Here is a 23,717-nt window from a genome sequence, read left to right as displayed (position 1 = left end):
TAATTTGTATTTAGCAATTTTATTTTCATTGTTTTCAAATATTTCCCACTAACTGCTTTGGTTCACAGAACCAAATTCCTATACGGTGTAATTTAGTCATAATAGAAAACTCAATGTAAAGACTTCTGACGAAAAAAAAAAATACTGACGGGTCTTTTCAGGAGCGTGGATTTCACATCAACTCATTTGGAAAAAATTTGCGGTGTTTCACTTCAACATTAGTGCAATTTCCAGTAGATGTTCCACATAAGTGCAAAGAATCCACAAGGCATGAAAGCACAACACAATCAGTTCAAAACATGCATCACCAATCACAACATTTTGCTAATTTCATGTCTTATGAACAGTGAGAGAACGAGGCGCAACCCCTGCAGTCACTGCTGCTCTCACCTTATCGCCCGTTTTTCCTTTTCAATTCATTTTCACAGCCTGCTGGGTCAGGCTTGTGTTGTTGTGGCAGCTCCTGCATACGCTGGAGTCGTAAGGAAGTGTAACACGAGCGGGGAACAGCAGTCTCATGCAGGGGAATCTGCGCGCGGCCCAGTGAACACTTGGTTTCAAAAAGGGACATTTAAAACGTAATACCGGGTAGCATGGCATCATTGTGTAATAAGACCATGCAAAATATAAACAATAACAATGAATGCCCTTCATTCTGAGTTGTCTTAAGGATCTCATGATGAGACATGTTACGATAAACTGCTTCTCTTTCTCAGGCTTTAGGTAAAACTCAATGTTTTTTTATATTGCTTAAACCTTTTACATTCCAGTGTTAAAATGCAAACATGTCATTCATCCCTTGCAAGGCAACTTAAGTAAACGCTACTAATGGGTGGGCTGCTGTGGCAGATCCAGGCCACAGCGGGGCGCCTATGAGCACCCATACGCTGAGTGCAAACTGGAAGGTTGTGTGTGCACCCATTACATTAATCTCCAAAATTAAAATCAGGTTTTGACTAGTACCCGGTAGAGAACACTGCCTCATGACATTGACCTAGTTAACAAAAAAAAAGTACCTTTTGTAAAAGGTGTTTCGAGATTGTTATAAAACAATAACAATGACAAAAAAAAAAACAAGGAGCAGAGCTTGATTTTTTTTCCCCAAAACAACCCCCCAAAGAATATAACTTAACTAGTCCCATTTTCTGAAACCATTCGTAAAAGATTTAAAGAATCCACTGGCCACTGGCATTAGAAAACAAACAAAAACACTTTTAGAGTGAAACACTTATCTTACTGTAACACTTATAGAACACATGGTAGATAGTGATGGAGGTTTTGATCTCGTTTTCATCTTCTGATGGATATGGCTTGAACGCACAAGGCACAGGGGCAGTGCGTGCCTTGGAAATCTAACAGGATGAGGTGATAATACAAAGCCTGTGGATACGATTCAACGGCCAAAGTACCAAATCCACGTCCAAAACGAAGGCGTTCAAAATGTCTTGCAAACATAATCGAACGTGGGGAGGTGAAATCCAAAAAAAAAAAAAAAATTAAATTAAATAAAATAAAAAAAAAAGGCATCAAGGAGCGCAGTGAAGCAGCGGTGAGGCTGGTGAGACTGTGGGGTTTTTAACACCAACATGGTTTCAATATTGTGTTACCAACTGAGCAACCAATCCTCCACAGTCAGTCCTTCAGTGGCTGCTCAAATCAAAGAAAAAAAAAAGTGATAATAATAATAATAATAATAATAATAAATCACATAATACAAATGTAAGCTACACTCTGACAACTGTAAGAAGTTGCTGTGAGAGCGCGGCAGTGATGACACAATCACACAAGTGGAAACTGAGTGTTATCAGCGGCACCTATTTTACAGTAGATCAGTTAGGTTTTTTTTTTTTAAATAAGCAAAGTGCATTGCTTTGTTCACACCTCTTTCCATCGTACACTACATGTTGAAAAAAAACAACAATTGACAATAGCAGCACTGACGGCATCTAATAATAAAGTTAATTTATAGATAAAGTAAATTATCGTCCACTGACTGAATAAAATTAACCAGTGTACCACAGGTCACAGCTATGGGCCTACTCTGTCATGGAGATGATTTTGGTTTCTTTGTAAACAAATGGTGCGTGGTAGCGGTGGTAGTGCGGCCCAAGTGTCGACTCTGGCGTCTGGGTGCATTTTTGGCGCGCGTCCTCCATTGGACACGCCTCTACAACGCAGTCAAATCTGGAGGGAAACCGACTCTTTGCATGCTCTGGTGATGACGGACGCCACGGGAACAAACTACACGGTTATAACTAAGACGGCTGAGAACTCTGACCATACGTTTTAACTATCACAGCAGGAAATAAAGGCTTTACACACGGCGGCACCGCTAACGTACCGTAACGCTACTGCATCAGGTTTTTTCTTTTTTTGTGTTGTTTTTTTTTTTCCCGTTTGTTTTTAACAGAGCCTCCCTTGCGCTTCCGGGAGCATTAGGATTAAACTAGCTGGAGTCACCACTTCTACTTCCGCGCTTGCTCAGAGGAAGTCTTGCTGGTTCACGATCCGTCCCGTTGGAGGATAGACAGACCGCGTGCACGGCTCAGAGGGTGAAGGCGGGGTTGTACTTCCGGACTTCCAGCAGGAGGCGCTCTCTTTCGTCCAGGGCCCGCGCCAGTGCTGCTTTGGCGTCTGACAGCTGGGACTCCACACCGGGACTCTGCTGCGCACAGGGTTATTCACAGGGTTAGTCACAGGGTTACGTCCAAAACCAAACTCAGGACAATCTTACGTCAAGTCACTTCACGTAAGATTGTCCTGGGTTTGGTTTTGGACTCATTTCCCACATTGTCGATGGCGCATGTGGGAAATGAGCCCATTGAACAACCGTTTTATCTACTTTCTGTCTCAAGAGCAGTAGGGACCAATAGGGACATAACTAATAAAGTTTTATTTAAACCAACACAATTCCTACAACATTCGGAAAGTTTTCAGTTCCCTTCCCTTTTTCCACATTTTGTTATGTTATGGTCTTTTCTAAAATACGTTAAATTAATTTTTGCCTCATCAATCTAGTCAAAATGCCCCACAATGACCAAGCAGAAACAAGTTTTTTTTTTAAATTTTAGCAAATTTATTAAAAAAACTGAAATATGATATTTACAGAAGTTTTCGGCACACTCACCATTGACACTCACCATTGAGCACCGGTGCATCATGTTTCTATTGATCGTCCTTGAGATGTTTCTACAGCTTGACTGGAGAAACATCTGCGGTAAATTCAATTGATTGGACATGATTTGGTAAAGGCACCCACACCTGCCTGTATAAGGTCCCACAGTTGACCGTGCGTGTCAGAGTAAAAACCGGAGTCCATGAGGTCAAAATAATTGTCAGTGGACCTTCGAGACAGGATTGTGTCAAGGCACACGTCTGGAGAAGGATATAAAAACATTCAGCAGCGTTGAAGGTCCCCAAGAACCCTGCGGCCTCCCATCATTCTTAAATGGAAGAAGTTTGGAACCACTGCCTAGATCTGGTCCGCACGGCAAAACTGAGCAACCGGGGACGAAGACAGAGATCCAGAGTGTTTTTTGTGGAGATGGGAGTGCAGCACTCCACCAATCAAGCCTCTATGGTAGAGTGGACAGAAGCCGCTCCTCAGTAAAAGGAACCTGGCAACCGGCTTGGAGTTTGCACGTAAAGGCCTCTCCGACCACAAGAAACCAGATCCTCTGGTCTGATGAAACCAACACTGAACTCTTTGGCCCGGATGCCAAGCGGCACGTTTGGAGGAAACCAGGCGCCGCTCATCACCTTTCCATTACCATCCCTACGGTGAGACACGGCGGTGACAGCATCCTGCTGTGGGGATGGGTTTTTTTTTTCTGCGGCAGCAAAGTACAGAGATCCTTGATGAAAACCTGCTCAGGACCTCACACTGAACAAAGGTTCAGCTTCCAACAGGACAACAACCCTAAAAACACCAAGAAAACAAAGGAGTGGCTTCGGGACAGGTCTGTGAAAGTCCTGGAGTAGCCCAGCCAGAGACTGGACTTGAACCTGTTGAACATCACTGGACAGACCCGAAAACGTCTGTGCCCCGACGCGGCCCGTCCAACCTGACAGAGCTGGGGAGGATCTGCCCAAATACAGGTGTGCCAAGGTGGTGGCATCATTCCCAAGAAGATTCAAGGCAGTCGTCACATCGCAAAGGTGCGTCAAGAAAAAGTAAAAGTACTGAGTAAAGGGTCTAAAGACTTGCATAAATGTGATATTTAATTGTGGGGTTTTTTTTGTTTATAAATGTTAAAAATTCTAAAAACCTATGTGTAGATTAATGAGAAGGCTGTAACATAACAAAATGTGGACAAGGTGAAGGGATCTGAAAACTTTATGAATGCATGGTAGAGTAGCACTGCGACTATGATTATTGTCATTTAAGACGAATCTGTCTATTGTTTTCTTGATTAATCGATTAGTTGTTCTGTCCATAAAATGCTGAAAAATGTCTATCACTGCTTCCCAAAGCCCAAGTTTTCCTCAAATGTCTTCTTTTGTCCACAATCCAAAGATATTTAGATTACTGTCATACAGGACTACAACCAGAAAAGAAATATTTTAAGAAGCTAAAATCAGAACATTTGGGAATTTCCTTTTTAAAAAATGACTCAAATGATTAATCGATTATCAAAATAGTTGATGATTAATGTAATAGTTGGCAACTAATCTATTAATCAAATAAACGTTTTAGCTCTAAAGTAGAGGATTCTGCCGTCCCCTCTTCTTTCAGACTCTTAGCCGTCTTCCCTATTAATTATAAAATTAAATGTCTAATGTCTATAGGTCAGTAGGTCACTCTATAGAAAGATATACGAGGGTAATCACAGTACTGGGTTTAGAAATTACAAATATTTGGGCTTTCAAGCATTTCATTTTCTTATTAGTGGTTAATCACATGAGAAACCTAACAGTGTAGGTTTCTCATGTGATTAATCACAGAAATGCTCGGTTTAATGCCAATTAAAATTCACAACTTCCAGGAATCGTATTTCCAAAGGACTCCACAGTAAAATCCGTCGCACATTCAAGGATTGTTTTGTGACCTGAGCTCGGGCTTAATTCGCCGGCACGCACATTGGTTTGGCCGAAACTAGAACCCGACATTGTCAGGACGGGTGTTCAGTGAGATCAATGCGATTAATGTAATTTATTTTTTAAATTGACCGCATGGCTTCACTTTGACAGCCCTGAAAAATGTTTGCCTGGAAGCTTAGATAGCGTTTGGCTTTGAGTGTTATCCTGATTTAGAGCTTGACAGCCACCACATCTCACGACTGTTACGCTTGTGTGAAACCGATGATGGAGACAGACGTCCTTTCTTTTGTTGTGTGGTCCGTGCAGATCCAGCGTGTCATGTGGGGAGTGTGTGTGTCGGCCGCGGGGCTCCTCCTACCTCTCTATGCTGCTTGGAAGTCGAACTCAGGCAGTTTGGGTTTTCCAGGCGGGACGCAGCAATGCGCACTGGAGCTCCAGGGCCTTGACAGTCACCTCCTGGAACATCACCTACCCATTTCAAGTGGCAATCAGTAAGAATATTGTGTCAAAAAAATCCCATATTTTATACTTTATTTAGCTGGCCCTGTTTTAAGAAACAGCCAGTATGTGCTTCTCTATAGGCGGCTTCCATTTTTGGTGGTGGGGTCCGCCTTTCCTAACGAGTACGCAAAGATCAGGGACGCGCAAGAAGTGAATGGCAGCTGCGGCGAATTTGATAAAGCAGTGTAGCCAGTTGTGGATGGAAACTGTCAATATGGATGAACATTCACCAAAAACATAACAAAAAGTATCACCACAACTCATGTTGTGTCACCGAGAAAAACAAACAAACGCTGCATGTTAAATTGGAATTCTGAGACTTGTAATGTTATGTATTTGAATGTTTGAATCTCTCTCTCCCTCGCTCCCTCCCTCTCTCCCTCTCTCTCACCTTTGACTCTGAAGACTCCGTCGTCAGCGCGCTCCAGCAGAACACCTTCGACGACGAAGGTAGCGGGGACAGGCTGAGGGGCTGTGGGGTAGATCCTGGGGCCGTCGTCCTTCAAACAGGGGACATTTTAAACAGTAAAACCACGGGGAGGCTCTTTCCGTCAGTCAGCATGATCCAGCCCTCGTTCTCGCCCGCCGTTCTACCTTGAGAGTGACGGTGATGTTGCTCAGGTGGATTCTCATGGGCTGCCCGTCGGCGCTGAGCTCGTCTTCCAGGAAAGGCCCCAGGTTGGCCATGGTGGAGGCCAGCAGCTCTGTGTGGCAGTCCTGCACCCCCACCTCCAGGTGGCTGACAGACTCGTCCAGGGAAGCGTGACGGCCCGTTTCCGCTCGCATGCACACGACTGGAGAGCTGCTTTTTGACGACCTCTCAAGGCCCTGCGCCACTCGACCTGGAGCTGGAGAGAGAGAGAGAGAAAGTGTCTTAGCTTACAACTGCCTTTGACGCAAACATTTTGTGCAAAGAATAATTGCCAGTTGTCCAATGTTCATTCGGGGATGATTGTGACATAATAGTTAAATTATCCCAACATCTAAAATGATATAATTTAGCTAATTTACTGATAACTTTTACTATGGTAGAAAAAAAAGGGGCAAGTGAGACTAGGTTTCCCACCTTGTGTGAGACCGGTCAGCAGGTCTGACACCTTGACGTTGCCCAGTTGGACAGGGTTGAGGTTCAGAGCCTCCAGGGCAACCAGCTGCTCTTCTCCCTTCAGCTCCGTCACACAGGCGATTCCACTCAGGACCAGCAGCAGCACTGAGGACTGCAAACAGTAAATTAGTAAATATTTACAAAAAATAAAATACATTGATCGAAATATCCTATTCTTGTAATTTGGCATGACGTGTTTACAACACACCATGTCCTGGGTCATGTCCTCAATGCTCTGGGAGAGGGAGCTGCTGAGCTCAGCGGACGACCCCCCCTCCATCCCGGGGGCTGGGCTGTCACGGTTTGCAGCGAAGGCGGGACTGCTGTTTGGAGGCGCGGACTCCATACCCATCTCTGGGGGTCACATTGGGAAACTGGTCTTAAACACATACAGTACCTTCAAGATATGTATTTAATCTCATGTATGCGGCATGTTTATATAAATGCAACATCTTTGAAAGAGATACAGTTTAAAGCACCTGAGTCCATGAGGATGACAAAATTCTCACTGGTGTCGCTATCGACCGAGAGATTCTCATCAGGCAGGCTACCGTCCAAGATGGCGCTGTCAAAGGAATGCTGGGATGGTGACTGCTTCATGGACTGGAGGCGCAGGCTGGCGGGCAGGGAGGGGGACGACTCCGCCGACCGTTGGACCTGTTCCCTGCAAACACATACGCAGAGGGCAAAGGGTGCTCAGCAACAGACAGTGGAAGCATGTGGTGCACAGCGGGGGCTTCACAGACCAACAAACCATTCTGTTGCCAGCAGGCAACTTGGCAACTTACTTTGCCTGCGCAGAGAAGAGCTTGCTCATCCCGGAGCCGCGGCTCAGCATGCTGAAGGCATCCTTGGTGATAGAGAATGCCCCTTTGGTCAGATCCAGAGAGGCACTGATGGCATCTTTGGTCACGTCCTTGGTGGCGCTGATGGCGCTGGACAGCTCGCCCTCCAGGCTGAAGTTGGACGGGTCGCGGGACATGCCGGTGGGCCGTCCGGGGGGAGAGAGTGGGGGTGAGACGGCAGAGGTGCCCTCCAGCGGCATGATGTCCTCCCCCTCCTCCACGGCCTCGTAGGCCTCCTCCACTGTCCCTTCCTGCTCATCCTGCTCGAACCCGGCATCGGACGAGCCCACGGCCGCGGAGGCGATGCCGTTTCCTATCCCGCTGTCTTCCAATGCGCCCGGGTCGCCGGAGCGGTGCGTGGGGGAGATGTCTGAGTCCGTCATGCTGGGGCTGTCAGTTTCCGGTGTGTGGGCGACCTCCTCCTCCAGTTCGGATGCGGCGGGCGGCAGCAGAAGTCCGAGTTCCACCGAGTCCACAAGTAGGGAGAGACACATGGTGAGGGGTTTGAGGTTCAGTCCCCGGGCCTGCTTCACACCGCGCGTGTCCCGGCCCAGCTCGGCTCCCAGGCGCGCCATGGCGTCCTTCATTCTCAGCAAAGCCACGTACTGGTAGTGGTTGAGCCACATTTTCACCGGCGTGATCGTTTGGGCGAGGAAGTGGAAAGAGGCCAGGGGAGCTGCCCCCTGTGTGTCGGAGCCGGCGCAGGGGTGCTCCCCGTTCTCCGTGCAGGGTTGCTGGGCTTTGCAGGGACTAACAGGGGAGGAGGCACGGTCACCGTTAGAAGCAGAGGGCTGACACATCCACATGGACATGGCGAATGGCTCCACGAACGGCTGCGTTCTGCCTTTGGGACAGTGCCGAGCTCCGTCGAAGCCCAGGGTGACACGAGACAGACTGAGAGACCAGACGTCCTGAGAACGAAGCCGCTTCCTGTCGGACAGCAGTGGTGGCTCCACCTCCTGGGAGTGCCGCAGTAAGGTGGATGGTAGGGGGTGGAAGACGTTCCGGTCTCTGGGGAAGGAACGGTGGGTGGTGGGTTGAAAGAAAAGGCGAGTGGAGAAGCTGCCCAGGGTGCTGCACAGATCGGCTCTGGTGCCGTGGGGGCAGTGTCGGGTGTTGCTGAGAGCAAGCTGGGGGATCGTTACGCTGAGGGAATGGGGGCGCTCTGGGTGGTCCAGGATGGAGGAATCCAGGGGAATGATTAACTATGAAAAGGAAAAATAACATTTTTACAAATAAAGTAAAGATTTGACACTAAATGTGTAGTATCAGTTCATATAATAGTCAAAAGCATCAAACCTACTTTCCAAAATCAAGTATGTCAGATATCACAAATATGTGAGTGTCAGAGTTTCCATTAGCAAAAAAAATAGTGCCGGTCAATGTGTCCTGGGTGATTTCAATTTCCCGGACAAATAAGAGAGATTTCAGTCAAATATTATCTGGGTTTATTGAGCATAAAAACAATTGATAATATATACAGAATGACATCATCAAGGCATGTAGATGTATAGTATTTTTATTGAATATTCAAAATGTTATTATATTATATTAATAATAAAATAATCATTTTACAAAATGAATATTTACCATCTGCTTTGGGTCGGAACTTAAATATTCAAAAAAAACACCAAACTATGGATGTGACACACCAGCTTTCTGTTTCTCCTTAAGAGCTGTGGCTCTGTCTCCGCTCCGTGTGTACTGTGTTTACAAGCGCAACCTGTCCACGGTCAGGTCGGGGGTCGGGGCTTATTTCTATATCGACAAACGTGATTGGTCAGAGGTGAAAGGTCAGCTTTGGATCGTCCAAACGGATTGGCTTTCCGTTGCAACTTGCCGAGCGTGGAAAAGAACAGATCTGGGGAACTTTTTTATCAAAATGATTGAGTCTATTTTATTTTGACATCGAGGGAAAAAAAAAAAATGGCGATAATCATCCTTATCGTTTTATCGCCCAGCACTTATTCAAATTGTGCTTAGAAGGAATTATTTTTACCGGACATTATGACCGGAGAGATTGTAATATGTCGGAGTTCAACAGATTTTCCCGGTCAAAAACCGGCATTTACTGGATAACGGAAACGCTGGTGAGTGCTTATATGCGTATACATATGATACAATTTTAAAGGGATACTCGTGTTTTGCAGCTTGAATCATATGTATTTTTGAAGCATGATCTTTTTTTTAATGGAGTATCCCTTTAACATGTTCAAAACAGTTCTGCCAATGTCACCTTGAGCTGTGTGGCGTCCATGCGGATATCCACGTGCTCGTCCACCTTGCTGCTGTCTTGCAAGTGGTAGAAGGCTTTGACCTGATCCAAGGTCTGCAGCAAACTCCTGGAGAACAGATTAATCCACAGCATGCTGACCGGATCCACACACAGCTGGAGACTGTTCATCTGGGCGTACAGGTTGGAGGTGGGAACTGGAAGGAGGGAACAGAAAGGCACTGAAAGATCATTGCGTTTAGGAAGTTAAATGAGTGAAATACTGGATCGACATGCAGATCTCCAGTGACCCCGTTTGACATTCAAGCCTCTCACGATGCCTTTTTCAATATAAAAAAGACAGCTCCGTCCACCGATATCAAAAAGGGCCCGAGTGTCAGTTCGGAAGCAATGTAGGGAACTGAAATGCATGTGATATAAATAAACGGTAGTTCATACCTAATAAGCCTGGGTTGTCAGGAAAGTAATATTCAGTAAATTGTAGGTGGATTGCCGGCACATTGTCTGGCAAGCGAAGAGCTTTTCGGTTACAAGACAATAAGGACTGCGTCTTCTTAGTGTGGCGCCCGCCCGTAGAGACCTGCATGTGAGCAGGTTAGAACAATAACAGCCAACGTTATTCAACATTGGATGTTGCACACTTTCATTCAGTAAATGACAAGTTCAATCAAGCAAACTTAAACACTCAATGGGTTTTGAAACAATTTGAGCATGAGGTGCTTTCTTTCAAGAGATGAAAGTGAAAAGCCACCTGTGTTTCTCTTCTACAAAAAGGGAAGGAAGCCTTTACAAATTTGCATACTCATCATAAAGCAGAGAGAAATAGTAGAACTCCAAAACAGCGAGGGTTGTTGTTTTTTTTTTGTTTTTTTTAAGTCATGCCTGAACGGCACTATAGCATGCGGGGTAAAAAGGATCGTTCCAGTCTTGCTATGGCAGTACAGGTACAACTGATCAACAAAGACAGAATACTACAACTGCATTCAGCACAGAACAGGTTGAACAATCATAACATTATTCATCTCAACACAACAAACACAGTTATCATTAACCTGAATGTCTTTCTCGTGACACGGTTTCTAGTATGAATAGCCGCTTACATAGCAGCGTTGAGCCGTTCATTTCCCACAGAGAGAGAATGTTGAATTCTGTTCTGGTATACGCATGACCCCTGATGTGGAGGACCACTCAATCAACTGAACTTTGACCCAGTTCATGTTGTCCTTTCAAAGCGCTTCCAATTCAACTCTTATGTACAAATTTCTTAAAATGTTGAACTAGTTATTAAGAATAATGACCAACAAAAATAATGAAACCATAACTGTGTTAATGAGCCACGACAAGCATAAATGGGATACATTTCATCCAACAAGGACAACACATTCAATGCTTGGCCGGCACCCCATTTTTCTTGAAACGCCAGGCTTTATTCATGTCATGTGGAGGCAAATTTAGAATATGGCTGTTCAGTGAGGTGTGGAAGTTTACCTGGTGGATGTCCAGATCGTCCATCCTTATCACCACGCAGCTCGACCTCAGCCTCTTCAGCGGCGTACCTGGAGGAGCCGTGGCGGGGTTCCTTCCTGGTGTCTGCCTACTGTCCAAGGGGCTGGATTTGGGACTCGAGTGTCCATCTAAGACATGTATATGAGACAAAGGAATGGTGAGGATGTTTTAAGCAATACAACATGCCTGGGGTATGCACATTGCTTTATCATTATCTACCATTTATAAAAAAAATTTAATTCATTTGTACTTTTCAATTATAATAGTTTTAGATGCACAAATACACAGAGTCAACTTCATTGTGTGAAGATAATGTAAGGATACTCTCAAATAGGGTTGGATGGATTTAGGATAATACTATCATATATAATACATCATTGTGTGAATTATACAGTATATAGGTGAAATAAATGCTATAGTACGTTGGCATGTGGATAGGACATCCTAGGTGTCGCGTTTGTTTAGAAATGTAACTTTCTGAAATGTCTTTCATCTTGAATAAAATATCTGTGTGCAATTTGTATCTATAAACATGTGGATACCAGCTACAGGTGAAAAGTAAATAAGTGTAAGTAAATATGGCTGAAAGCTGTGATGGTGTCGTGCAGACACACCCTGAGCGGGGGAGTCCTTGGCTGGAGCGGGTATCTCAGAGTAGGGACAAGGGAACACCTCCATTCTCCTCTGGAACTCATGGAGAAGCTTTCCAGCCCACTGGGCCTGAGCCTCCATGGCTCCACTGTGGCGCTCCCAGTGGCGACACCCACCGGCTGCATCATTAAGGAAACTTCATATCAATTGATCGGGTTTGTGGTCTTTCCTCTCACATCATATATGTCCCATTAAAAGGTGCTTTAATGACATTTTGTGTGATGCATGTCCATTTTTCATCCATCAATTTTTTCAGCATTATCTGCAATATAAACAATGCTGTTAGAACTTGTACCCACAGTAATTATAATCTTAAGGCTGACCCCAGATGACCTTTTAGGGAATTTTGATGGCTAACATTAAAGTTGAAATCTGTAACAGTATTTTGGAAAGAAATAAAACAACACTTTTTTAGCTGGCACTTTATAAGAAACGGCCATTCAACGTGTTATGAATGCGATCTTCTACATTCTGTTTCTATTGTTGGTGGCGGGGCCCGCCTCTCCAGGTAGGAATGCAAAGATCAGGCACATGCAAGAAGTGAAAGGCAGCCACAGTGAATTATATTAAGCAGCATAGCTTGTTGTGGTCAGTAAACTGTCGATATGGAGGAACATTCAGCAGCACCCTAATGATGTGTTTTTTATTACATGGTACCGACTCATCGCTACACTACTCGCTTTTGGTACCAGGTACTTAGTTATCCACTGCAGATAGTACCCCCTCAATGTAGCTGGTCGTCAGAGCAACACCGCAGGAAACTGCAGTGACGTTATCTTCAACGCAACACACACAGGAACAATGGAGGAACCTTGACGGAGGTGATACCAAAAAAGAGTACCAGGTACTATGCACAACATTCTCCCAACGGAAAACCAAAAAAAAGGCGACTACAGTCAAGTCGAGTTCAGCCGGTATCATGCGGTGGAAAAGTGGCTTTAGATGAAAAAATATCCCCAACATCTTAAATGACCAAGAACAAAACAACAATTCAATCAAACAGAAGAAGACAAACTTTGGAGAAAAGAAAGTGAGCATCTTAAGATGGGTAAACACAGATGTTGACAAAAAAGAAAAAAAAAAGAAAACATTGTAGTTTCAAATGGAGTTTTGGGAATTGTAGTGTCATTCACCCAAAACAGACAATCTAATGGCCTCGGCAGCTTCAAACAAAGGACAACTACTAATTGTTAAAGACATTGGCCAATGACGCATCAGCATTCAGACAACTACTACTACTGTTTTCTCATTGCGACAGTTGATATTGCACAGAAAGTTGCTCAAAGCATCATCTCCCTTACAAATCTGAGGGGATAGTGAACTTTGGAAGCATTACACATCCGAGAAATTCCACTGAGAATAATGGCAGTGGGCACATACTCCCAAGCTATTAGTCTGCTTGAATAGTAATCCTACTTATAGCCAGTGCTTCCTGAGTCAATGCTGTGGTTCCAGTGGAAGCACTGGAGAGCCCTGGGGGTGCACAGCAGCTACATTACAAGCAACGAGGCTGAAAGGCCCATTCATTAGACTCACCAGGCCTGTGGACGGGGTAGTAGTCGAAACCCAGCTTCCTAAAAGTCAGCTGCATAGCACCTTGGGATCCCGGAGGGGGGGGCTCATCTGCATAACAACACATGACACTGTTAAAAAAAGAGGCACCTTCCATGAATACAACCGTTTAAGGGCCTAAATGTTGACCGGTGGTAAATGACCTTGCCAATACAATTAAAAAAAAAATAAAAAAGACACATAAAAAAATGACCTGGATCCATAGATGAGCTGTCGTTGCATATGTGCAGATCCAGGCGGGATATATAGGTGTGATATGATGACTCCTTGACGTCGTAGAGCTCAAAATACTGACTGAGGTTGTTGGGCGCAACGCTGGTAGAGGGTGGGGGCTCTGTCCACAGGGTGTGGATCCCAGGGGACGGTGGTGCAGTCTATTAAGAGGTATAAATAAATAAATAAATAAATAAATAATGGAATCCATAAATATAAATAAATAAATATATTTGTATATAGATAAATATAGATGGATCCCGGAGGGGGGGGGGCTCATCTGCATAACAACACATGACACTGTTAAAAAAAGAGCCACCTTCCATGAAAACAACCGTTTAAGGGCCTAAATGTTGATAAAATAACGTAACAGAACGTTTTTGGTTTTTTTTTGTCAAGTCTATAGTGTAAACTACATTAAAATTCAGGAAATGTGAGAAGGGAGTAGGACCTGGAGGGACTCGGCCGTCATGCTTTTTCTCTGCCGTGCAGACTTTTCCATGGCCTCGCTCAGAGATTTGGCGTAATGGATGATGGCTTTGAGCTGGGAGTCGGTCAGAACCCACAGCAGGTCGTCAAGGATGAAGAGCAGCTTGGACGCCAGCACGTTGCAGTCCTTTACCTGCATGCAGACAAGGGAAAGGTTTCATCGACTGATTTCGATTTTTATTCATCAGCATGAATGAGCACTTTTAAGGGAAGTCTTATTACTAATACAGGGTTTACAACATGGCAATCAAAATATGATACAACATAGTTTAAATGTTTTTGCACCTCTGCTATTATATATGCAGCTTCTTTGTATTTGTAAAGAATGTGTAACTTTGTGATGCCTGACTAGCTTCCTTTACTCCCTTTTCTTCAACATCACTAGGATGGCATTATGCTTTCCAGAGATTGCAAGAGGTCAGTTTTTGTGGCTGTAATTATGTTTGTTGCAGGAGAGATGCAGCGTTCTGCTGGCATTTCATCAACAGCGTTACACGTCACATTTCGTAACAAAATAACACAACAACCAGTTTAGCTGCTGATTACTCTCTTGCAATACCTTCACTTCTATCATAATGTTAAGTCAACTTTTGTTGCACATATACCCTTTTCAACATTCATTTTCACACTGAAAAAAAATGTGTCCTTTGAATTATCTGATGTTGAAAAAATATCCAGAAGCTAACCAGTGTTGGCGTATAATGAAAAGAAACAGGAAATATCACAGCTATATGTTTCACAGGGAAGTACCTATATACACCACTTTTCAGTTTTAGATCTGTGTATGGATCTGTGCACTAACAACATAACAGTGATCCCTTCAAAGCACATACGCCTTTTTTGTTTTGATATTCTCTCCCATCCCGAATATAGCCTCAGTTTTTTTGTGATGTGGGATTCATTTCTCAATTTTAAAACACCCTTGTTAACATACGAATGATCGGAACTTAAACCAGGGTCAACTTGTATTCTATTTTATTACAATAAGTTGTTCTTCTTCTTGTGTGTAGACTACAGAGAGTTAAATACCATTTTTGTCATGCGATCGACAGTCTTCTGTAGGAGATGCAACCGATGCGGGAAATGGATGAAGGAGGCCCATCAAGAGCCCAAAACAGTACAGATGGACAGTAAACTGGGATGAGGGGGACTACCAACTATCCCTAGCATGGAGTACTGTCCCAAAAAAGCTGCAACCTCTCCCTGAGGAAGGCTGTAGAGTACACGCCCAAAACCGTGGATAAGATGTTTAATCTCTCTCTAGCCTCTATACAAGAACCAGATTTCACAGTGCATGGCAGAAGCTGCAATTAAGACTCACCCTGCGTTTGAGCGCGATGCGGATGCGTCCCTGGTTGGTGATGAGGCGTAGCGGGGTGCTGCCCAAATCCTGGTCCTCACTCTCTATGGCGTCAGCCTCGATTCGGAGACTCTGCCAGTTGATTTCCTTGAACGTCAACACCTGAGGGAAACAATCACGCACAGACAGACTTGTATGTTGCATCTACTTCATGTGGAAACGATAAGATATTTTTTAACGACAAGCAGATGGCCCAAGTAAAGGTGGAGACATGGTTCAGCGTTAACTACGCCGGTATTCCCTCTGCGGCGTCTCCGCCGGTGGTGAGCTATTCATAGTTCTGCCACGCTGACTGCAGGCGCAGTCTTCTCTTCTGGTGAGAAGCCTGCTGGCAGCGCTGCCCTCTTTTACTATTATTGTACACCTTATTACTAATATGTACATTTGATTGTTCTACCCAAATTCTGCTGTTCTACTCATCCAAGTTTTTGAGCCACATGCACAAAATATTTATAAAAATATAAACAAAGGACCGGCTCGTTCCAGACGGATGTGCAATAATTAACGTTCTGACCAACAATGCCCAACCCCACGTTTTCCAACATTTCCCACCATGAGTTCTCAATCATTGCATTTTTAATAGAACTGTTTGTGTGATCAAATAAAAATAAAAAATAAAAACAGTTTAATTTTGTAATCTCTCTACCAAGTCGAATACGGAGGAGATTAGGTGGTGGAAATACGTACAGGGCCCAAAGGAAGCGGGCCAATCACAGCGCTTATGGCACTGCGGCGGTGCTCTCTACGTCCTATGCAAACCGGATGTAGCTCCTGCTTTGCACCGGCGGCGCTTTGACGTGCGACCATAAATCGGCCTTAGCAGTAATCTCCAAACTTTCCATATAGTGTAAGTGGATTACTAAATGTCATTTGGAGAAGGTGGACATCTATCTGATCATGAAGTCTCCTCAACCAATTATGACAAAAACAATTGGCTTAATGAAATTATTTCTCGTAGGGCTGAAAAACAGACATCGTCTCCATGGCAGCAGCAACACTGGACAGCGGGTGACAGTGAAAGTGCTGCTCCCTACCTCTCCTCTCTTTGGGTCGGTGATGCGGGTGTAGCGGAGGTCGCTGCGCTGCCATTTGGGATTGAGGCTGTTTCCCTGTAGCTGCCAGAGTTCGAAGGACGCATGGAAGGCCCGGGCCTGCACCTTGATGGTGATGGAGTTGATGACTACGGACATGCCCTCCACCACTTTCTCAGCAAAGCCATACTCACTGAAATAAACAGTGTTTTGACAGTTTTGACAAAGGACCCGAAAATATTCCCATGGATAGGCAGTGTTTTTATATTCTGTCCCATCCTGACTAATTACTTATATGTGCTAAATGGAAATCAATACTTTCCAAGACAAATTGTTTACCTCTGGCCGGCTGTTATGGCAATAGGAGAGGGTCCATTTGGTGGGCGTGGCTCTTCACATGTCCTCATCTCCACCTCGACCTTATCTAGGAACTGTACACAAGAGAGTAAATATCAGCCCCCAATTTAACATGAATGAAGCCTAACCTTAATAGTAGAGAGTAGAGAGTAGCCTTATTAGTAGAGAGTTATAAAAAGGTATGACAACAATAAAGCAATATTGACACATTGACAAGGCAATGCCAAAGACCAGCAACTCCGGCATAAATAGAGAGCAGCAACGGAACACTGCAGATATTTATAAAGAGCTATGGAAAAATAAACAACAGGAGTCAGCATTCCTACCAGGCAGATGGGGCTCGTCTTCAACTTTGTCCATTGTATCTGGAGATGAGGGAGCAGGGGAGAGCTAAAGTCAAGCACCGCTCGCTTCACCGCATTTTACCGGATTATCATTCACTGTGTGTACAGCACAGTAAGCATTGAGCTCACGTGCAACTTCTAAACTCCAATGGCTGCAACAATGACACGGCTATTTCTAAGTGTGTGTAAGCAGGGAATATACTATAAATAAAGAACCGGATCAACAATGAAACATTATTTGGACCAATTGCAGTTGGAAATTAGACAAAACAGAGATGGAAACGGGGGTAAAATAAGTACTTATTTTTGCCAGTATCAGTCCTATAATTTGATGGTAACAACCCAAATGCTGTTAATTGTATTTGGCACTGTTACTATACACTATTGATATTGTACACTGACAGTTAAAGAAAAATAATATATTATATTACCATTTTGGCACAAGGACATGCACTTGATAGTGCCCTTATCAGATGTAGGCCAATATCTATAACTGAACTGCCTTTGTGCAGCTAATGCTGTTCCAAATATAGGACACAACTCACTATTTTAAAACTAATAAGTGGGCGACGCAGTCAGATTTGATTTGTCTTGCCACCATGTTTTGTTTCAAACATGATTATCTTTGAGATAGAACAGCAACAGAACCATCTGGGGTAAAATGAACGACCAGCTCCCTGTGTCTCTCTGCATCATGTTGTGTTATCTAGAGCCAGCAGTTGCTCGGGAGAGGGGAAACTGCCTCATGATGAGTCCAGCTAGAACCCATCACAGCTCATTTCCTATACGGCTCTTACTGGCTCTGGTACTTCCAGCAATGTCTCAACCAACTCAAATTTGAGAAGAAAAAATGATAAACCCTACAACAGGCAGATTGCTCTTTTTTTCCCCTCAGTCTGAAATATAAAAATGTGAAAAGGTAAACAACATGCATTCCTTTATGTATCTGTATATAAGAGGGAAAGCCTCGCCCAATACAGTCCTGAAAACTTGTTTGACTAGTGTATGCTTTACCCTGATGGCAGCTTTGTTGCAGTAAACCCGAGTGACAGCCAGCCAGGTAGGCAGGTCCAGCATGTTCTGCAAAACCTCCTCATCCAGCTCCAGGTTGGACAGCTGGCCCTCCCCCTTCAGGGTGCTCAGGTTGATCTTGTCTGGGGAAAGATTCTTGGTGAACCTGGGGAAGGAACGATGAAGGAGAAAATCAATGGAAAAACAAACAAACAGCCCAACAAACATCTCTTTAACTGGTTTAAGTTGTTACATACAAGCGTCGTTGTCAGGTGATATTGTAGAACATTTGAGGCATACTCGGCAGGGCGATGCCCAATTTAAATGTTTTAGAAAGTCATTTTCAATCATTAATATTCTGCACAGGCAGTCTGGGCAGTTAAAAAAATACTTTTTTTTTTTCATCTAACACTACTTTTGAGATTAAATTGTAGAATATGACAAAAGCATTAGAAGATTAAAATTTTGTTTAAAAGACGCAGGGTTTTTTCCATTGGTGATAGCGGATGTAATTAAGACAATGCAAGCACAGTGAAGTCATAAAAAAGCAGACAGGCCTTGTTCTAAAACAAAAGCGAACCTTGGTTTGGCTATCGCCTGCTGGTGGCTAATCATGAAACATAGGGGATGAAAGGGGATTAAACGCGATCTGGAGTACAGTTATTTTCATAAAGTGGGGTTAATATTGACAAAAACACAAACTAAAATGATGGGAAAACTGTTGCGCACAACGGTTCCGATTTCTGTAGAAAACTACACAGCGGGCTCTCTGGAGACCAGGGTGAGATGGTGTTAGCGCTGCATTGACTGGATAAGTCGTCCTAGGAGGCTGGGAAAAGCTTCCGGCGAGATTTTCAGCCGTCTCAGTCTGGCGTGACATATTGCAGCTACAAATATCTACGTTAACAACATATGACATCATAGGAAGAGTGGAAGACACTAAAATAGAGAGCAAACCTAGTATTCATTTTTAATTAAAATGCAGCATGAATAGTGGCTGGGAAAATTATTTAATCAACTGTTTATAATTCCCATTGTTTAGGGGTAGCTCTATACCGATATCAGTACAGATCCTATTCCAGGTATCCATATCGGACAATAACCCCAAATCTGACACCAAGAGCCAAAGTTGATTGATTCAATGTTTGTTGTTGAGTTCTCATGACCCTAAACTAACCATTTAAGTCTGGTAATGGAATTGGATTGGTACCGGGGAACAACCGATTTGGATTTGATAATAAAAAGTGGTATTAGACATTGTGTTTATAGATTAGTAGCAACATAAAACAAAATAGCTTGAGTTTGAAAAGCTGCTTATGACACAAAACAAAGCAAACTCTGAAGTGGTCCAGGTCAGCGGCCCTTAATTCCAGATATTTCATGTTATTAGTTCTGGCGTGTAGCCGGTGCATATGATAAGCCCGATTCCCAATTAAATGATTCAACACAACCATCTCACTAAGCTTCAATCATAATGACCAACTTGTTGTCACAATATTGAAGCAGATCTTTTACAATAGACAGAGCCGGTGCTATTAGGTTCCACATCACCAATTCATAATAAGACTGTTTACCAGACTCTGTAAGATAATTTATCATTACAATATTAAGATGTGGAGCAGATACACCATTGTCGCATGGTGGAAAACAGCTTGGACTGGTTTGAGCAGCCGTTTGCATGTCGATATGACTCCTTCACAAAGAAAAAAATATAGGATCAGGATATTTGGTTTTACAAGCCTACACCAATGACTTACAATAAGCTGCAAAACGAATTGTGAAGTTAGAAGAACTGTGAAGATTAGCATGGTTTAAGGAATGACAAAATTCCAAAGCTTATCAGAGGCAGTAAATGGGATCTATTGTACAATGTTGGCTTTTTGCACAGTTTTGGGTTAATACCAAAACCAGCTCAACCCAAAAAATCTGATGCCAGAATTTAGACAACACTATGTAATTATATATCATTTTAATTTTAAAATGCCTCGTAGGTTTCGGCCTACGAGGCATTTAGTCTCATAACCATCTTTGCTAGAGGCAGGGATAAATTGGATAAATTGGATAAATGTTCTCATTTGATTTAGTCAACATTCGCTCTGAGAAAATAAGTAAAATGAACGAAAGCCTTAAAACACTTGGATGACTTTCAGACATACATACACACACACACAGGCTATTTCTCAGTTATGAACAAATCTGTGAATGCAAACACCAGGTTGAAGTTCAAGTTCAAGAGATTATTTGTCACATACATACCGTCCTACATATGCAATTGTCCACTGAGTAACCATCTATTGAAAACAGGGCAAAAGATTATGCCTTGTATTATGTTCTTTACAGGCCTGAAAATGAGACAAAGACCACTTTCACCAACCAGGGCCTTCTCTATTGAGCAATGAACTTCTGCATAATATCTCCACTGGGATAAGACTGAAAGGAGGTCAAATTAAGTGTGGAGAGAAAGCTGCGGTAAACATAACCTATAAGGCTGAAAATTACAAGCAATACTATGGTGGATCATATGCGGAAGTGGTCTTTTCAGATGTTATTTTGTAAAGACTAGCAACACCTGGCTCACTCCCAAAATGATCCGCGAACACTTGAACCTCTTTGCTGATTAAATATTACAGTAAGCAGCTATCACAACAGGAATGTGTCACATCCAACTCATCCATGTGTCAGTAAGACAGCTAGCTACTTATTCATTCAAGAAAATAGAATATATATCTCAACGAGAAACAATCTAACACTGATTCAACAAGAAACGTTATCTCATAGTAACCATACCAGTTTGACTGGTAATGTATGGGAGAGCAAGCTGGTTATTTCCCTCATAGTTAATAAGGCTGTGAAGCTATGTTCACTGTACAATACAGTGAAAGAATATACTGTATATACAGTTTCCCGGATTCCCTGAAACGCTGCACAATTTTCCGAGTTTATGTTGACCGCCACATGGAAATGTAAACCATTTATAGTAAATGGTATGATGACGTCATAAAGCTCGAACCACTACAGAGTGACCAAGTCTACCCCGCACGATGGACACGGTTCAACTGGACATTCTCAATTGGAATCTGTACATTTATAGTAAAAGTAGTATGATGACTTCATAAAGCGCCTTACTGTAAATCTCATCCCGTTCCTTTTGTTTACGAATAGTGACGCGTCAGCTAACGAAGACTGCTGACAGTTTTGGGTCAAAGTTGCAAGGTCTTTTATTAATATCTGCTCCATATGTGGATCGATTTGGATGAAATTTAAACCACAAGACCCTTGTGACATAGTGGTTTAATTGACACCTCAACTGTGTTCGTAGCTTCTGCCGAAGTCGGTGTTCCAGATAGTTTTAGACTTATAAATTCGAGAGTTTGTTCACCCCAACAATAACATCAGGGCTTGACCCCAAACAAACACATTTTTGCCTAAATTGGCAGCCAGCACCAATGCTACTGCAGCCTAGGCCTTATTCTACATCTAGTTGACCTTGTCAGCCGGAAATTATAAGAGGCTTTTAAAGATTAGGTCACTTCAAAACTTGGCAAAAAAGTTGGTGACTCACATTTTTAACTAATTTTCTTAAACACAAAAAATGTCAACCATCCCATACAGGTTGATTAGCATTGGGTTTGGGCCAATGCAGCCATGCAACTTCCAGTCAGCCGTTGAAGAACTGAATAGGTTCTTAGTAGATACTAGCACTTATAAAAAAAAAACAATAAACAATATGAGTTAAGACATGAGAATAAAAACGAGATAGAAATTTGCAATGTACAATAAACCTCCAATGAACCACAAAATAGAAAAAGAGGCCATACAGAATACATTTAATAAGAATAAACAAAATATTTATGTCGACAATTCATAATATCACTAATTATAAGGAAAACAATTAGACCAGTGTGATATAAAGTGGACAAGAAGCTCACACTTTTAAAATAAACTGACGGATTTCCAGGCCCATTTTTCCTGAATGTGACTTGGTACACATAAAAACCCCTCAACATAACAGTATGTAAAAGTCCAAATTCTCGGATTTTTCACGGTCACGGTCCATAACCCCGTGTGCGAACACATCCCCACAGCGTTATCGTCGCGTATGTAGTCCAAGTATAAAACACAGAATAATAAAGTTGCTGTCAAAACGTTAAAGATCAACGTGTCAGAGAATAAACAGCGAGCCCCCGCCGCGCGGCTAGCTAGCTACCCCTAGCCAAGGCTGACACTCACCTGGACAAATGTTTGAGAATTTGCTTCTTGATGAGCCCCGCCATCTCTGCTCGTGTTGGCGGCGATACCGTGAATATCCCTTCGACGAAACATGCATTTACTATCTTAATGGGATCTCCCGGACCGGACACAGCGCTGCCGGTCGCATCTTGGTGACACGGGCTGAGCAGAGCCGCGCACCAGCCTCCGTGCTCGGCGCTCCAGCCTCGGACAGGACGGACGCCCGGCAACAACAGCGGCAGGATGGCGCCATCTGCCAGCTGGTCGAGGAAAAACCCCGTGTGTGTGTGTGTGTGTGTGTGTGTGTGTGTGTGTGTGTGTGTGAGTGTGGGAGTGTGTGTGTGTGTGTGTGTGTGTGTGAGTGAGTGTGAGTGAGTGTGTGTGCGGGCGCGCGCGCTTGCGTGCTGCAAGTCTAAATTTAGAAACCAAATCCTTCAGCAAACTCTCCATTGTTGTGAAAGATCGAAAAATGAATCCAACACTACTTGACGATTTATATTCTATCTATCTATCTACCTGTCTGCCTGTCTCTCTGTCTGTCTGTCTGTCTGTCTGTCTGTCTGTCTGCCTGTCTGTCTGTCTGTCTGTCTGTCTATCTATCTATCTATCTATCTATCTATCTATCTATCTATCTATCTGCCTCTCTGTCTGTCTGTCTATCTATCTATCTATCTATCTGCCTGTCTGTCTGTCTACAGTATCTATCTACCTGCCTGTCTGTCTGTCTACAGTATCTGTCTATCTGTCTATCTATCTATCTATCTATCTATCTATCTATCTATCTATCTATCTATCTATCTATCTATCTATCAGAATCCAACACTACTTGACGATTTATATTCTATCTATCTATCTGTCTATCAGTCTATCTATCTATCTATCTATCTATCTATCTATCTATCTATCTATCTATCTATCTATCTACCTGCCTGTCTGTCTGTCTACAGTATCTATCTATCTGTCTATCTGTCTATCTATCTGCCTGTCTACAGTATCTATCTGTCTATCAGAATCCAACACTACTTGATAATTTATATTCTATCAATCTGTCTATCTGTCTATCTATCTATCTATCTATCTATCTATCTATCTATCTATCTATCTATCTATCTGCCTGTCTGTCTATCTGTCGACAGTATCTATCTGTCTGTCCATCCATCTATCTATCTATATATCTGTCTGTCTGTCTGTCTGTCTACCTATCTGTCTGTAGCAGCATGAATTTATCC

At 43.2% G+C, this 23,717-nt stretch overlaps 1 protein-coding gene across 1 annotated transcript; it reads right to left on the bottom strand.

Annotated features, from left to right (window-relative positions):
• bltp3a (bridge-like lipid transfer protein family member 3A) lies at positions 1–22,532 on the bottom strand (the record flags this gene model as incomplete). Its single annotated transcript, XM_080015951.1, has 21 exons — positions 1–2,665; positions 5,399–5,508; positions 5,933–6,041; positions 6,136–6,389; positions 6,608–6,758; positions 6,855–7,000; positions 7,126–7,310; positions 7,435–8,696; positions 9,728–9,921; positions 10,163–10,304; positions 11,213–11,358; positions 11,845–12,000; positions 13,418–13,504; positions 13,647–13,827; positions 14,118–14,288; positions 15,477–15,617; positions 16,550–16,739; positions 16,886–16,977; positions 17,230–17,268; positions 18,262–18,424; positions 22,489–22,532. The coding sequence occupies 21 exons, from the start codon at positions 22,530–22,532 to the stop codon at positions 2,546–2,548; spliced, it is 4,083 nt and encodes a 1,360-aa protein (XP_079872077.1). The 3' UTR covers positions 1–2,545.
• Positions 22,533–23,717: the final 1,185 nt, after the last annotated feature.

This window comes from Zeus faber (assembly GCF_960531495.2).
Source record: "Zeus faber genome assembly, chromosome: 15".
In the NCBI taxonomy this organism is placed as follows: domain Eukaryota; kingdom Metazoa; phylum Chordata; class Actinopteri; order Zeiformes; family Zeidae; genus Zeus; species Zeus faber.
This window is presented reverse-complemented; position numbering and strand designations above follow the sequence as displayed.